The following is an 18044-nucleotide window of genomic DNA, read 5'->3' as shown; positions in this document are numbered from 1 at the left end:
GTGACCAGGATGGAACCAGGAAGGAACCAGGCGATGTCGTGAAGCAATCAGGTGATGTTGTGAAGCTTGTCTCTGCAGCCACGTGGACCAGGAGTTGTCGACGACAACCAGGAGCTGGATACGGACTGTCTTACAAAGGCTCTCGCTGTTGGCAGTGTCGGTTCTCGATTCGGAGTTAACAGGCCTTGGCAAATGCAACCCACGCAGGAATCAAAGATGGCTTCTTACTCAGGCCAGCAAGGACTGAGGGGCTTCTCCTTCACAGGGACGCATGGGCCAGTCTGGAGCAACTAGACCAGTGGTGTAGATTTTGGTCTTCGTTGTCACAGAGGCCACTAGCCAACAGGCAAGTGACCGGACAGATGCATAAAGCAGGAAAATGCAAAAGGGCCCCATGCAGCACTCGGTGAGTGTGGAGAGGTGATCTTCGGTGCAGTTGGTGCTCGGGGCTGGGGCTTCTAAATCCCCAATGCACAACTTCGAGGGTGCCTCAGAAGTTGCACAGAAAGCAATTCACTGGCTTTCCAAGATGGCCGGTCCCACGTCTCGTGTCACCTCCACGGGTCTGAGCTTTGCTGTGGCTGTGGATCGGGATGAAGGAAGTCTGGAAGTCCAGGTCTTGTCAGGCTCTGTGTTCGAGCTCCGGCGGGAGCAACGACAAAGCAAACCGTTGAGCTCTTGATGGTGCCTGCTTGCACAGGGTGGTCCCTTCTTGACCACAAGGGAGATTCTTAAGTCTTCTACGTCGTGTAGGATGTCGAAGGTCCAGAGTTTCGTATCAGAGTTTCAGTCAGGATATATCTAAAGTCTTGGGACTCAGCTCCTACCTATATACCAAATCTAGAGGCTGGGTTACCTGCTAGGTCCCTCCTATGGGTGGGACCCAGGAAGGGGGTGGTTACACCCCTTTCCCTTTGTCCAGTTTTGTGCCAGAGCTGGGGCTGGAGTGCCCCAGCACCGGTTTGAACTGGACTATGCTTGGGACACATTGTGTGCCCCAGGCAGTGTCTCATTTCATTCAGCCCTCCCTGCCCCAATACACTATAGCCTGTCTGGGGTGGTGCTAGCAGCTCCCTGTGACAGGACACCTATTGTCCAAGCCTCCCTCGCTGGAAGGACTCCCAGCAGCAGGAGGTCAGACTTGTGTCTGTGGCAGCAGCATCCATTTTGTGATGCTGAGGCTCTGGTTAACTTTAACCGCGATTAATGGTAGTAACATGTCTTCTCCCTCTAGGAGGGTGGAATGCTACCCCCGTCGCCAGAACTGGCGAGGGGGTAGTATTCCAAAGCGTATGACACCTTACACGACATGTTTTGATAAAGCCAAACCAAAGATAGCATTTAACCGCGAGGTTCATAATGCACTTAAGAGTATATGGTATGGCATTATTCTAGAACAGCTATAAGGACATGGTTCCGAAAGCTGCAGACAGGCTCAGCTCATGCTAGAGCACCATCTCACATAAAACCAAGTACTCTGCCTTCAGGATTGTTAAGGCCTGCCATAGGAGTGACTTATAGGTGTATAGGTGTCTAGATATAAGGTTAGATATAGTAATAGTATATCTAAGCAAGGGGTGATTACACAACCTTGCCCCAGCTGAGTGATCAGCCAGTTGTGTTCAGTTTGGATGACCAGCCAGGGGTGGCATAAGATATGCGGCAGCCCCTGGTAGGCCTTGGGTGCACCTATGCCCTGGATACCTATAGTACACTGTACAGGGACTCACAAGAGTGACCCATCATCAATTATGTATGACCCTAAGGTACATGGAGTCCACCATTTTAAAGAGGGAGCAGATAGCCTGGGGCCCTGATTAGCAGGATTCCAGGCCAACTAAGTCGAAAACCAGCTAAACACAAGGCAAAAAATCTGGGGTAACCATAGTCAGGTATCCATCTTCCTACATCCTCTACCACTGTCCTAGTATGTATTAGTAGGATCTGTCTCCGGCCTTTCTTGCAAAGTAGTGCAGGGTAGTCTCTGGGGCCCATCGTCTTCCTATCCACCCATCCTGTCAGTTGGCACATAGCCACTCATGTATTAGCACAAGATGGGAGTCCCAATAATATTTAAGGCTGTCGGGTACAGCCAGGCCACCATCATACACTCCACTCTGGAGCCTGTGTAAAGCTATTCTGGTACTCTCCCCATCCCAGAGAAGAAGGCAGACTTCCTGATCTATTTTGTGAAAGAAGGTCCGCAGCACTGGGAATGGTGCATTTTGCAGGATAAATAAAAATCAAGCGAGGACCATCATTTCATACATAGCTATCCTGCATATTAAAGAAAGCGCCAGTGTCCGCCAGTGACTGAAATCCCTCCGGAACCTATCTAGGACTTCATATAAATTCCTTCTCAAAAACTTTGTGGCATCTCGTGTGACATATATGCCTAAATAGTTAAACCCTTTGAGCTCCATCGATATCACAGTCCCCCTTGGCAAGTCTGGTACCCCACTCACCAGAGAGTACAGGCATGATTTATCCCAATTAATATGGTTACCAGTGTGGTCTCCAAAAATACGAAACACCTGTAGTACACTATTGATAGACATTTGTGGATTGGTGAGGTACAGCAGTACAACATCTACATATAGAAATATACGCTCCTCCCAATGACCCATACCGCTAATTCCCCCAAATGAACGGGTCATTACGAACCCAGACAGCCAGCGTCTCCAGCACAAGCAAGAAAATCATTGGGGATAGTGGGCACCCATGTCGGGTTCCTTTGCCCAAGATTAAAGACTACAACATTGCACGATTGATTCTGATCCTCGCCACTGGTTTCATATAGAGAGTCGGACCCAAGCACAGAATTTAGGACCCGAGCGCAGGCTTTGTAGGACAGTAAAAAGGTAGTCCCTTTCAATACTATCAAACGCCATTCTCGCACCAAGGAAGAGTAGCGCCATCTGATCTGTATGGGATTCCCATGTCATGTGCAACACACCATACAGGTGTCACAGATTGAGCTGCGTTCCTTTATGGGGCATAAAACCGGACTGGTCCAGGTGGATTATTGTGGAAATTCGTTTGCGAAGCCTGAGTGCCTGCACCTTTGCTAGAGCCTTAGCCTCGATGTTTAGTAAGGATTTGGGCCGATATGATGAGCATTCAGTCTGGATTTGTGTTTCTTGGGGAGCACTACAGTAGTCATGCGTTGATCAAGTGGCAGTTCCCCTTCCCTCAGTGCCTCCTAGAACATTGCCAACATATGTTCTGATACTTTAGTGGACATTCCATTGTCTAATTCGACCAGTAGGCCGTTTGGTCCCACTGCCTTCCCAGAATGAAAGGCTTAAGGAAAGTTAGGAGTTTGGTCTCTGTAATATCACCATCGGGCCTCCCTGTTTTCATACGAAAGGGGTTGGGCCTTAATGTCTTTGAAGAACTCGATGCAGTCCTCCGCCGCTACCCCAGAAGTGGGTGTATAGACCACCTCATAATAAGAAGTGAAGGTATCTGCAATCTCAGATGCGGACCCACTGTGTTCACCTGCACTATCTTGTAGCTCAAGCACCCAGCTCCTACCCTGATCCCTCTTCTCCAGCCATACCAGTAGTCTGCCAGCCTTATTCCCAACTTCATATAACAAGCGCTGGGTAGCAAGGGCATGCATTCTGGTCGCTCTGCCCGAAATCTCAAAGAACTCACTTTGCTTGAGTCATAGCCTGTGGCCAAGCTCCAGATCAGCGTGATCAAGGCTTTTGCGACCTAGTTCTTGGATCTCCCATTCCAAATCATCTAAGGCAGCCCGTTAATTTTTCTTTATTCCAGCGGTCATAGAGATTGCCTATCCCTATATAACTGTCTTAAATGCCTTCCAAAGAACTCTGGAGGAATTGACTCTGACATTGTCACAGAAATATTGTTCTGACACTCCCTTAAGTTGCACCATCTTGGTCTTGTCTTTGAAATACCAGGGACCAATTTGGGGCACGGCAACCCTACCACGTATCTGACCACGAAACGTAGAATCTACCGGGAAGTGGTCGGAGTTGCCCCTTGCCTTGTGATGTGCCTGGCTAAATCTATGTGCATCCATGTGTTTTCTGAAGAGTTAATCTAGTCAAGAGTTGCTGGAGTTCGCCTCTGAGTAGAAGTATACTGCCGCTCAAGAGGGTTGTGTTCCCGCCACAGGTTGACCAAGCCGAAAGTGTCAAAAAATGCCAGCAGAGAAGGGGCTGAACCACCCCCTCTGCCTGTCTTGCTCTTTTGGCGATAGGGTCCATTACTGCGTTCATGTCGCCCCCCAAAATGAGAACACCCTGTGGCATTCCCACTATTGTGGAGCCTAGTTCAGGTAATGTAAATGTAAATGTAAATGTGGGTGTACTTGTAAAGCGCACTGCGACTCCATGAAGTATCCTGGCGCTGAAGACCGCTGGGGAACCCGTCCTGGTTTTCCCTGGGAGATGGTCCCTTTCTGGGTATCTCCAAGGTGAAACCAGGCATCCCCGGCATCTGTGGGAGGCCGTTGTAGAGATGAGGCAAGCTTAATGCCCAGAGTTGCCGAGTGTGTTCGCTGGTTAGAGTAGGCACCGAGGCAAGAATTATCAAGTCCGTTTTGACCCTGGTCCACGACCCTGTCGCGTCGGGAATTGAACCCTGGTCCCGGGCCGTTCTCTGCTTACGGGTCTGCCGCCTCTAACCAGTGAGCCACACCACTCCACTCCACTCCATGTCTGTGTGTGCATCCTCTGCCGGATGTAGGTGGAGCAAAGGTTCAGGTATGACCCTGCCAGTTACAGTCTGTGCCACAAACCTCCCGGAGGGGTCGTACCACATGTGTTGTGAAATATATGGGAGCAACTTTTTAACAATATTCCCACCCCTCTGGAGTCAGTGGTGAAACCCCATGTGCTCTCAGGGTGAACTCCATACTATCTAGTGCCTGGTAGCTATTGCCCTTCAGATGGGTCTCTTGTAACAATACTATGTCCGGGTTGTGTCTTTTAGATATTGCAGTGCCATGGTTCTCTTAATCTTACTTCCCAGTCACTTTACATTCCAGGTTATCACCCTTAAAGTGTTTTGGAGAGGTGAATTTCCCTTAGAGATGTACATTTTTAAGCCTGGGGCTGGTTTTGGTGAGATAGAGGATTGCCATACTATAGCCAAGTCCACAGGGTCCAACAATGGTAGAACAGGAAAAATATCTTACTGAGTGGGCCCTGGCAGAAGTGGTCAGCTTGAGGGCCACCAGATGCGACCCAAAAGCGATAGACATTCTAGCTTCCACAACGGAGATGCTGGACAGGTTCACTAATATATAACAGAATTTTCCCTCCCATCAATAGCCTTCTGTCCCTAAGGTGGGATTGAAATTGTATAGAAATATGGGGAATAGGGTTCTAAATCCCTGAACAGAGGGATGAGAGATAGAAATGGGAAGAAATGGTCGAAGGTCGATGTGGAAAGATGGAGAGAGGAACCGTGGAAGGTTATGAGGGCTCAGGCCCTACCATGGGAAAATATAATGTTGTACTGTTTCTCTTTTGTTAACAGTACAACATTCATATTGAGATGAATTTAATGTATTGTGTTTCGCATTTATTTTTCCCTTATATCTCTATGGAATATTTCACATTTATATCTTGTCGTTGTGATCCTTTTTCTTATCTGCAATTGTTCTATATTTTCAAATGCATCTTTTTAAACTCAAAGATGGTAATCATACAATATGTAAAGCGCATGAATGATCTATGGTATTCACTGTTGATTATGGAAACTTAAAGTATAACTTTAAATAAATAAAGACTAAAAAATATCGACTGGTACATAAACAGGTCAGTTTAAGTATTTCTTTCTTCATTTTTTTTTTTTTTTACAAAATTGTGACAAGCATTTTTCAAGCAACTTCAATTAGATTTGCTTGTTAGAGCAGGAATCAGTACAGTATGTCGAAAGAAGTGCAATAAATTATGTTAGATACCAGTTGCTCCGTGGAAGTAGAGCAATGTCCATCTAATCCCCGCCTTTACCTTCCAGTGGAAACTCAAAGTACCAGGAAGTTCATACCAGGTTGTTATGGTTTATTACCGGACTCTGTGTTTCTGCTGCAAGCCTGGGAACAGTCAAACTGCCCTCTGCTCCTCCGGCTTCGGTCCAAGTTCTGCGTGTGTTGGGTGGAGAATAGCCTTTCTTTGGAATGTGTGGCGCTGCCATGGCTCAGAAGTGGATCTTACCACTGGCTGTGCTCGCGCTGTGTGGTGTCGGGCATGTGTTCTGTGGAAAGGTACTGGTCTGGCCAGCTGATGGCAGTCACTGGATAAACCTCAAACCCATCCTGGAGGAGCTTACGCGACGCGGGCACGAGGTGACGGTACTGGCGCACGCGGCTTACGTGCTCATCAATGTCACCCACCCTGCTGCGCCTTTTCACTTTGAGATGTATTCAGTTCCACTCACGAGGGAGAGCAATCAAGCCATGGCAGACGACTTCATGCAGCTGTGGGTCAACGACTTGCCTACGCTTTCATACTGGGAATCCTTTTTAAAAATGAAAGAGTCCATGTCCAAAATAACTGCTCAAAAAGAAGCGGTCTGTCGCAGCGTGGCTCACAACAGAGAACTACTAAGCAGGCTGCAAGGAGGACGGTTTGATGCACTCCTTTCAGACCCATTCGCCCCCTGTGGGGAGCTGGTGGCCGAGATGCTGGGAGTCCCTTTTGTTTATACCATACGATATTCTATAGCCAACACCATGTAGAGGCTGTGCGGGCAGGTCCCGGCTCCTCCGTCCTATGTCCCCGGTGCTACACTGGGGTTCCACGACCGGATGTTCTTCAAGGAGAGGTTGAAAAATGTGCTTTTCTACCTCCTTCAGGATGCAGTGTTTAATCATTTCATGTGGAGAGAATTGAGCCAGATGTACAGTGACGCATTAGGTAAGAATGCTGCTGCTTTGAGATCTCCCAATAAGAGCAAGAGGCGTGTCCTAACTCAACGACAGGTGTTAGGTGGGAAACAATTGGTTTCTGCCCTGATATGTTATGGTGGGGCAACTCCGTGCTTAAATAAGGGTATTAACCTACCATGCGTTTTTGGGCTATATGGGCAATATGTTGTGTGTTGCTTTTGAATCTTTTTTATAAACATTTGAAAGCTGAGAATATTATTGGGAAAAGATACAACACGTCGGAGGTATTTGTGAAACTTTCTACACGTCGTGCATGCTTTGTGTATGTTTTTCTCCACAATTGCCCCATTCGCCAGTGTAAGTTTTCAATTTGAAAAAAATTTGAAAACCTGGTTGTTTTTAAACTAATCCTTCCTTTTCCATTCCTAGAGAGTTTACGTTCCAGGACAGCCCCAAGACACCCCAGGGTATTCGCGCGCTTTAGAAGTTTCATTAACATTAAATTAACATTGTTACCCTCTGCAGGACATCGAAAATCACACGTTTTTTTCAGTTTCTGCGCCAAATATTTAAAGTTTGTAAAGAAAAATTTTGCACACCTTTAGTGTGCTCTGTGGTGATGTATAGGATCTGGTCAGCTGCACAGTTTTGGTTTTCCATAGTGTCAATATAGGCAACTCACCCCAACAAGGAGACATAGCATGCACAGCAATAAATAGCCACATAAAACTTGTTTGTGGGAAAACATTGTGCTGCAGGTTTATTTCATACAGAATTATGCCAGCGTGGTGGGTTAACTTACAGGTGATCCAAGGGCAGGCAGCGGTGACTAACCTAAGCTGCCCTGCCCGCCTGATGAGCCAACTGCACTGTGTCCAACCCAATCGGTGCTACCATTTTGTGGGGTGTATCCCCCTTAAATACAGTGGACCACCAGTTCATCCTTTACTCACGCCTTTTTAGGGGCAGAACGTGTCCAGGCCAGCCCCGGTTGCTCACGCTTACAACCGCCCGAAGGACTAGCAGGGCACTGTCGCTTTCCTCGTGGGTCCTGTCGTAAAAACTACTGGGGTTGTTTGGCTTCTGCACCCCTATTGTGCTCCTGAAGAGGGTACCCTATGTACCATTCTGCTTCCGGATCACCCTGTAACTCCACCTCCAACACAAATTGACAAGTTAACATGTTTGCTCCCTGGCTATGCACCCCAGCCATCACGCCGGTTATGCAGTAGGGAGGGAGACGGCGTGACCAGGAGGAACCAAAAGGACGGTTAGATGGACGGGGGCAGGTATAAGTACCTTGCCCCCACCTGCACACATGCCGGAAATGGCGCATGAATCTGTGCCGGATTTAGGGGACCCATGGGAGGTCCATGACACTAGAGAGGGTCGTGCCTAATGTGCACTAAGGTGGCCGCCCTCTTAGGTGGTACACTGCGTGTGCTGCGGGCAGCCTCAAACTTTGATTATGTGATATTCGAAAATGTCTGTGAGTGTGAGTGGGACTCAAATGGCAGCACAAGCCCAGGTCAAACTCGAATGTTGAACTATGGATATAGAAAGCAACGCAAAGCCCGACAGCTGTTGAGTGCTGAAAATATCTGCTTTAGGGGAAAGCATATTATTCAAGTTAGCCGATTGCTGCTCAAGTCTGGCCTAAAGCGCAATTCATACCAAAAACGAAAATTTCATGGCTGGAGTTTGTTTGCAACCACATCCTCCCACTGAAATCTAGGGGTGGAACAGACATACATAGGGCCTTATTTATGAAGGACTTGCGCCGCCGGTGTGTCTCTTTTAACATGGGAAAAAGTGACGCACCGGTGGCGCAAGTCCTTCGTAAATAAGGCCCATAATTTCTTAGATGTTATTGAAATTAATTTGAAGTGTTACATTTGTCACGCTCTACTGTGTCTGTCTCTCTGCAGCAATTACCATTCTTGCACGTGTTGCTGCTGCATCCCTTTAACTCTACCTATATTTGTGTTCCTAGCTATTCCTCATCTGTTCTCATAATACACTTGTGAACCTTTCTTTGTGTTGTATTGTAATCCCAATTTTATGCTGCTTAATACCTCTGAAAAACCTTAGAATCGTAGCGCGCTGCTGCAGAACTCGAACTTAGGCCCATATTTACTAACATTTTGTGTCATGGTTGTGCCAGTCTTTTGACGCAAAATGTTAGTCAAGATTAATTAAACCACACAAGGGCAGATTTCCGTCATTTGCATCTTTGTAAAAAAAAAGTAATGCAATGTGGCGTCTTGTGCTTTGTTACATTACACTGCTTCGGGTAGGCACTACATGGGTGGAGCAAGGGTGTTCTCATGCTCCATCTATTTATTTTGACGCAAACCCAGATTTACTAAAGGCAGTAAACCAAGGTTTGTGTCAAAATGGTGCACCTCCCCAAGCGAGGCGTAACAAGGAAAAATATCTTATTTTTTCCATGCGTGCTACGCCTCTAAGCAGCACAAAAACAGTAATGGCTGTAACGCACACACCCTTGCGCCATGGGGTAAGGGAGCATGGGTTGGTGCTGGGCAACCACAAGTGTGCCAGCGCAGGGAGAGAGCTGGACAGCGCCATATTTTTGTAAGTATGACGCAATTCAGCTCTTTCACACAAGGCAGTGCTGAGCTACATTGCATGAACTCTTAGTAAATCTGCCTCCTAGTGGTTATTGCCTTTTGCACCAATCTATGCATTAACTAAGTTTCCTTGTGATGGTGATTATATTCATTGATTGATAAGTGAAAAGGAAGTGGACACATTGTTTGTATTGCATGTGAGTTCATGTAAATGGATTGAAGAAGAATAGATGAACTTGAGGGGCTTAGTTAACTGGAAGGTTGCATGCAAGTAAATTATTGGCTTGAAGTGAAGAGGTTATTGACTTAGTGAGGTGTTGTCATTTTACGGGGAAACATACAGAGCAACAGTCTAGACATGAGGTTTAGCGTAGGATGGTTGAGAAGAGAAGAGCAAGAGATTGTGACTAAGGGGAGATCAGATGATAGAAGTTAAGCTCAGTTTCATTCATGGCTCTGTCACCATATTGAGAGCAGAAATGGTGCAACAGTCATTGCATATGAGATGGCAAGTTTGATAATGTACTATTTGTAAGGACAAGAAACAGGACTACTGCTCTTTTTGCCAGTGTCGAGGGAAACTCAGCTCGAGGGCCTACTGGAAATATTGAAAACGTTTATTATAACAACAACTAGTTAAGGTGTGAGTCACAGAATTGGGCACGAGAGAACACACCAGCACACAGTGAGCATAAACGCCAACACAAACATGTAAGAAGAAAACATGTATATACGCTCATTTACAAGGTTCCAATGAAGCTCACATGATGCAATCCGAAACAAAAGGGGAGGTTGTGCAGGTGCAGAGACTGTCATGGGATAGTGCACATATACATTTTCAATGATACAAAATTGAAACCATTCTGTGGCTGAACAAGTAATTTGAGAAATCACACTTACTGGAGTCAGGCCTGAGAGTGAGACTGTACACGTCAGAAATGCCACGACTTGGTAACTCGGTTAAGATGAGCAGAATACAATGGTGTCTGTGGTCACAATGGCACTTTAGGAAAGTGAGGAATCCGTAGTTAGGGGCCTGTATGTTAGATAGTACTGTAGATGTTCTTTCAGTGCTGTGTCACATAGTTCTGAGAATGTTTACTGCTGATGGGACTGGTTTTCAGTTCAAGCAAGTTGGAAGTTAGATGGATGGGGTCCTTATACTATGGAGAATAATTCCACTTTCCGTGGTCACTTTTGTGAAAGACATTTATCACAATAAGTAAACACGTTTCACAACCTCTCACTTTTGCACACTCTTGTGTAGTCCTTTCAAAACATTTACTTAGTATAGTTTGCTTACTTCGGGAGACATTTCATCATCTTTACAATTTAAAGATTGATATTCAGAAGTACTGTCATCATCATCATTGCTTTCGGGAGTTATAAGAAAAAGGAGGAGGATGCAACTTTGTTTTTAGTAAGATGATAAGTGAGCACATACAGACTTTTATAAGTAAATATAGTAAGATTAATGCCTTAAAAACAATTACAATAATCTTGATTATTTTCATTCTAAGACCTCCAAGTATGCTCTTCAACAGGACCAGATGCCGCATCCATCTAAAATGCCCCCTCTCTTTTATTTTGTGTTATTCTATCTATTATCTTATCTATTATCTGATCATGTATTCTTAATGAAGCATTTGGTTTATACGAACAGCTTTCTGAACATGCACTGGCACAGACCCCAGCTTTGCAGCTAAGACAAAATCAAGAGCCATTCTGGTTTGCAAAATGGCAGTTCTCTCTGCTTGTAATTGTTCTGAGATTTACCGCTTAGCAAGTGCATGTGAGTTTTCAACCTTCTACAAAACCTTTGTGATAGTGAACTTTATGTATGGTTTGCCTGTTACCATACATAGGGAATACGATGGTGAAGAAACAACCAGTCCCAGATACTGTCCTTGGTATTCCTTTATGGTAAGGTGAATTACCGTGTGTGTCGTATGGCTGAAATGGTGTAAGCTGTATGCTAAGATCCGGACCATTCTTTGGGCAGACATATATAGGCTCAGTTACCACAGACAAAATAAGTACCAGGTTGCACTATAGGAGTAATAAAAAAACTCTTGAAGGAAGTTCAGAAATTAAATTCATTGAGTTCAGAGCCATCCTTAGCAGGGGCAACACATCTCAGTCACATTAGTCCATGTATATATTGACATTTCGAAATTCACAACTTGTTCATGGGTAGTTTCAGCAATGTGAATAGCAAGGGACATCATATTTTGGTTAGGGAAATGTCAAATATTGACTGCCAAAGTGATAGAAAAAGTACAGTTATCACACAAATTTGGAAATTATGCACAGAGGTCTTTAAGAAGCTGGTGTGACCATCTTTCTTTAAACAAAGCTCCATTTGCAGACAGTTATCTAGGTGTGCCTGATGATCAAGCAGGGGTTAACCAGCTCGTAATCATTCTTCTGATTTCCAGATATTTGTCAGTGCTCTTATTTTTACTGAGGGAATTTCCAGCTAGCAGCTAGTAAGGAAAAAGTAGTGTCACCAACTGTTTACTTTATTATAATGTTTGAATTACTAGAGCAATGCTAGCCTAGAATGTATATTCCTACATAGAAAATATTTGGCTATTTTTCTTCACAACATTTACTGTTTATTGCCTTGTTCTGGTACGCTATGTTATACTGATTTATAAAGTACACTAATCACTCGAGAGTGTTTCCAGGTGCTTGGGCAGGTGTGTAGGTTTGTGGTCCCCAAGGTACTTATACGAAGAGCCAAGTCTTCAGCTTCTGGCAGAACTCAAGAAGCGAGGAGGAGGCTCTGATGTGTTGAGGTAGGTCGATCAATGTCTTTGGTGCGATGTGGGAGATTGAGTGACCTTCATTTTTTTGGTTGATGTGGGGAATGTGTGCACTTGAGAGTGACACAGAGGTGTGATCTAGTGGTCCAAAAAAGGACTCCAAAAAAGAATGTCGCACCCACGAAAAAACCTAGCGCCTCAATCAGACCGACGAGAACATGTCTGCTCTCAAGAACGCCACCCGCAAACACCACCAACTCCTCCGCGCAGCAAGAAAATCATCCTTCAAAGACAGGCTCGAAAACAACGCCCACAATAGCAAGGAACTATTCAGCATCGTCAGGGAACTCTCTAACCCCGATGCTGAAAACAACGCCATCCCCCCCTCTCAGGATCTCTGCGACTCCCTCGCGGCTTTCTTTCACCACAAGGTCGCCGATATTTACAACAGCCTCTCGACATCCAACACAAACCCACCTCCGGAAACCGACACTGACAACACCACCATCCACACCTGGAACCCAACCACCACCGAGGAAACCACCCGCATCATGAACTCCATCCACTCAGGATCCCCATCCGACCCATGCCCGCACCACATATTCAACAAAGCCAAAAACATCATCGCACCCCACCTACGAGACGTCATCAACGCATCACTCACCTCCGCCACTTTCCCCGAAAACTGGAAACACGCTGAACTCAACGCCCTCCTAAAGAAACCTACAGCAGACCCCACCGAACTCAAAAACTTCCGGCCCATCTCGCTCCTCCCATTCCCCGCAAAAGTGATTGAAAAGATCATCAACACTCAACTCACCACCGCCCTAGAATCCAACAACTCACTCGACCCCGTCCAGTTCGGTTTCAGAGCTAACCACAGCACCGAGACCGCCCTCATCGCAGCCACAGACGACATCAGATCCCTCAGCCCCACCCTCTTGAACATTTACATGACACCCCTGACGAACATCGCACGCAAACACGGACTCAACATCATATCCTACGCCGACGACACTCAGCTCATCCTCTCCCTCACCAACAACCCCACCTCAGCAAGAACCAGACTACACGAAGGCATGAAGGAAGTAGCGGACTGGATGACAGACAGCCGGCTTAAACTCAACACCGATAAGACGGAGGTCCTAATCCTCGGCCCTACTCCCACCGCCTGGGACGAATCCTGGTGGCCCCCCGCCCTGGGCAGCACTCCCCAACCCACTGACCACGCTCGCAACCTCGGCTTCATCCTGGACTCGTCCCTCTCCATGAACAGACAGGTCAAGGCAGTGACATCGGCATGCTTCAACACCCCCCGCATGGTCCGCAAAATCTTCCGCTGGATCCCCACCGACACCAGGAAGACCATCACCCACGCCCTCGTCACCAGCCGCATGGACTATGGGAACACTCTGTACGCCGGCATCACTACCAAACTACAGAGGAAACTTCAACGAATCCAGAACGCAGCCGCACGACTCATCCTGAACATCCCCCGCCACCACCACATCTCCGGACACCTGAAGAAACTTCACTGGCTCCCAGTAAGCAAGAGGATCACCTTCAGGCTCCTCACCCACTCACATAAAGCCCTTCACAACCTCGGACCAAAACTCATCAACCACCGCCTCTCCTTCTACTGCCCCCTCGCACCCTACGCTCGACAGGACAAGCCCTAGCAGCCGTGCCCCGCATCCGCAGGGCCACCGCCGGGGGCAGGTCCTTCTCCTACCTGGCAGTAAAGACCTGGAACTCTCTCCCCAGCCACCTGCGCACCACACAGGACCACCTCTCCTTCAGAAGGCAGCTCAAGACCTGGCTTTTTGAGCACTGACCCCCCCCCCCCCCCAGCGCCTTCAGACCCCCACGGGTGAGTAGCGCGCTTTACAAATGCAAATGATTGATTGATTGAGTGAAAGCATATGAGGCTGTTCAGGTATTCTGATCCTGTGTTGTGTAGGGATTTGTATGTGTGCATAAGAAGTTTGAATTGGCTGTGCTTGTGAATGGGGAGTCAGTGAAGCTTCCTGAGATGCGGTGTGATGTGGGTTCGGCATGGGAGGTCAAGTATGAGTCTTGCAGTGGTGTTCTGGAGTCAGTGTAGGAGTTGTTTGGCGATTCCGACACAGAGAGTTTTGTCATAGTCCAGCCTTCTAGTGACGAGTGCTTGTGTAACGGTCAATCGGATGTTCTGTGGCAACCACTGGCTTATTTTACGCAGCCTGCAAAGGATGTGGAAGCAGGAGATGCACACTGTGTCCACATGAGGTATCTTGTTGAACTTGTCATCTAGGATGATCCCTAGATTTCTTGCGAGGTCTGTGGGTGTGGATGTTGGTCCAAGTTCCAACAGCCACCAGGTTGTGTCCCATGGGAAGGTCTTGTTGCCATGAGGCCAGTACTTCCATCTTGTTAGAGTTCAGCTGCAGGCAGTTGGTTTACATCCAGTCTGTCCTGTGGTCATGTAGTTGGTGAAGTTCATTCTGGCGGTGGCTGTTTTGTCCATCAGGAGAGGATGAGTTGAGTGTCAATGACGTTGGAGATGAAGGTGATGTATTGTGATCAGTGATGTTGGAGAGTGGTGTCATGTATATGTTGAAAAAGGTGGGGCTGAGGGGCGATCCCTGTGGGATTCAACATATAAATGTATTGGTCTCTGATGTGAAGGGTTGCAGCCTGACCCTTTGGGCTCCTCCTGTGAAGAAGGAACGGATCCATTTGAGAGCGGATCCTTGTATGCCAATCTCATGGAGTCTTCTGATGCAGGTGTTATCAGAGACAGTATAGATGGCCGCAGAGCGGTTGAGCAGGATGAGGGCTGCTGTTTCTCCTCAGTCCAGGATGAATAGGTGGTCGCAATGAATGCTGTTTTGGTGCTGTGGTTCTTTCTGAATCCTGCTTGAGTGTTGTCTAGAAGATGGTGCATTTTGAGGTGGGTCGTGAGTTGCTTGTTGATGGTCTTCTTAATCACTTTGACGGGGTATGGAAGCAGGGAGATGGGTCGGTAGTTGCTCAGTTGATTTGGGTCGTTGTGGCCTTCTTGAGGAGGACGTTGAAGTTTCCATTCATCTGGGAAAGTGACAGACGTGATGGAGGTGTTGATAATGGGAGTCAGGGTGGTGCTGATTGGTGATGGTCATAGGTTGTAAATGTGGTGGTGGCATGGGTCCGTTTGGGCACTTGAGTGGATGGTCCGCATGATTGCTGCAGTGTCGCTTCTGGTGAGGGTTGTCCATTCCGGCAGGTGGCCGTCTTGGTTGGATGGAGTAGGTTTGCAACGGGTTCTCTGGGGTTGAGTTAGTATGCAAAGTTGTTGTAGATTCTTCCGATTTTGCTGTGGAAGAAGTTCGATACTCTGTTGCATTGTTGTTGGGAGGCAGCAATTTTTGGTGGCAGTGGCTGAGGGCGAGGTGAAATCCTTAATGATCAATATCTTCTTAAAGCTGTTCGAGCTTCCTTACGATCCGGTCTGTCATATGGCCGTTGGGGTCATTGTCGATATTTCTAAGTTAGCATGAGCTCTGCTGCCAGGATGCTGCTTTTGCGCATGTTATTGCATGACTTTATTTTGCAAGCCTCTGTTTGTGCCTTTCACATGAGAACCATTGCTTTTTCAGTTCTCTGCCTGTTCCTGGAATTTAGTCTGAACACGGAGTAAATGGTCAATAAACAATGCCCCATGTTATTCTGTTCTGGTCAGTCCCTAGCACTTAGACAAAACATGCTACACAGCTGCGGCTGCTGGAAACTCGTGCTTTGATATTATGGGGTTCCATGTTGGTTTAATACACACAAGAAGAGGGACCTTTCCAGGGAGAAGAGCTATGCTGTTCCTATGATGTAAAACAACCATTTAGGCACTAAGGTATGGGATCTGCTGACAAAGCCCAGAGATCTTCCTATATATAATAAAACTTCTTCTGTCCAAGGGGAGGGTGATTAGGCATTACAGTCCTTTATCCACTGTCTATAAACAATGACATCCCCTTTCATAATCTATGGACTTGCTACAATGCTAACTGTTTTAGGTTTATACGTTTTGCTGCTGGTAGTGGCTTGTATACTGCATTATAGAGCACTATAGTTAAAATAAACATTTAAAACGATAACAGTGACTCTATTCTTATTGTGGACAATTCCAAGTGAGTGAGCGAAAGGGTACGTCTTGCTACCGCGATTCCTGAGAGCGCCGGGAGTGTTGTGTTCTGGGTTGTCTAATCATTTGTAGCTTCATGATTTTGTAGGAGAATGAATAAGACACTATAGCTAGTCGGTTCTGAGATTTTGAGTACTGAGGCGGTAGGAAGGATCAGCCCATACACCCTGAGGTCCTGTTTTCCTGTGCATAGTTCTGTGTATGTGCTTAATCGCCGCAACAGGTCCACTAGTTCATTTTTCTTGATCTTTGCTGGTGATAGCATTTGATGCAGCCTAGTAGGTAGTTCTGTCGGTGTCGTGGCTTGCTCTCCTTGTGAGTGATACATAATTTTTTACATGAAGATCTTCTTGTGACCGCTTGGCAATGCAGAGTCTTCAGAACAAAGGGGATGCATGTCCATAAATTTAACATATAAAAGAAGTCTTGCCCCTGAGTTCTGGATTCTGTTATGGAGTCTTCTTTTTATTGTTAAGAGGAGGATTCCATGATACTGTCCATTTCCATCATCCAGTATTGAAGAATGAGTGATGACCTATTGTGGAAATCCTAAGTGTGGAAATATGCAATGAAGTGGCCTCATGATGTAGAAAGATGATTTGGTCAGGTTACCCACTCTGTCCGCTTTATACAGAGTGCAGAGCCCATAACAATTCCAATATTTTATAGTTCTTTAGACAGCTTTGGGAGAGGACCTCATGCATCTGAGCCGAACGCTCGTGGACTATAACTTTTCCATATCTATGTGTGTGTACTTTGGTTTCTGATGGATTTAGTTTAAGATACTTCCTTGTCTACAGATATGAGACAGTTCTTGATTTTTTTTTTTTTTTTTTTCCCAAAAACCTTTATTTGAGCAAGCAGAGAAAATACAAGAATGGGCCTACAACCTCACAGGCTGGCCGCTAACAATAAGGCACAAGGAAGAAGTAGAAATGTACTCCCGTGATCAGGCACAAATCAGGTACAAGCATTACTCCAAACATATCACAGAGCATATTAATTTTCAGTTTTATAGATAAAAACAACAAACACTAAAAAAGGCGAATGCATAGTAATCAAGGTCAGCCCAAAGAACGGAGGGGATGGTCAACAATCAGGAGTACCTAACACGAGCCATGAGACTCTAACAAGGTCGGGGGGGGGAGCAGCGGGGAGAACCAGAAATTCACAGAACAGTATGAAAATGTTCCGGGAACGCTCGCCTAGGGAGACAGGATAACATCAGTAGTGCCAACAATGGGAGGGGTACAAATATCCCCACGATATTCATTCCACTGGCCCCAAATCTTCGTCCACGCCCTGGGTCTGCCCCTGGCCACATATACAGTCTTCTCACGAAACATGGACCAGTCCATGTTGTCCTCCCATTTCGAGACCTCAGGGGGTCTGGACGCGCCCCAGAGTTGCGCAATATCCCGTTTCGCAATCATGTAACCCAAGGTAGCCCATCTGGTCTGGGCTACAGTATAGTCGGTGGGCTCCCACACATTCAACAGACACCGTCGTGTCTCCGGCCGCAGGGCAACACCAGTCACAGCAGTCATCATCGCAAGCACAGCAGTCCAGTAGGCCGCCACCACTGGGCACTCCCAAAGAATATGTAAAAAAGTAGCACTTGACCCACAACCACGCTTACATAACCCATCCGGGGAAAAGCC

The 18044-nt window shown here is 46.6% G+C and overlaps 1 protein-coding gene and 1 pseudogene across 3 annotated transcripts in view; both read left to right on the top strand.

Moving 5' to 3' along the window:
* The window catches only part of LOC144818641 (UDP-glucuronosyltransferase 2A2-like), a 370404-nt gene that overhangs the window by 111353 nt on the left and 241007 nt on the right, over positions 1-18044 (top strand). The window contains exon 1 of one of the 3 annotated variants that reach the window (XM_078676266.1): positions 6136-6896. The exons of the other annotated variants lie outside the window; for them this stretch is intronic. Coding sequence (XP_078532392.1) covers positions 6788-6896 — 109 coding nt within the window. The 5' untranslated portion in view covers positions 6136-6787. Of the gene's footprint in view, positions 1-6135; positions 6897-18044 lie in introns of those variants that run through there. 3 annotated transcript variants of the gene reach the window in all.
* On the top strand, positions 6158-6718 carry LOC144818642 (UDP-glucuronosyltransferase 2A3 pseudogene; annotated as a pseudogene).

The sequence above is a fragment of the Lissotriton helveticus genome, chromosome 2_1 (genome assembly GCF_964261635.1).
Source record: "Lissotriton helveticus chromosome 2_1, aLisHel1.1, whole genome shotgun sequence".
NCBI lineage: Eukaryota > Metazoa > Chordata > Amphibia > Caudata > Salamandridae > Lissotriton > Lissotriton helveticus.
The sequence above is the reverse complement of the archived record's forward strand: the minus strand, read 5'-3'. Positions and strand labels throughout refer to the sequence as shown.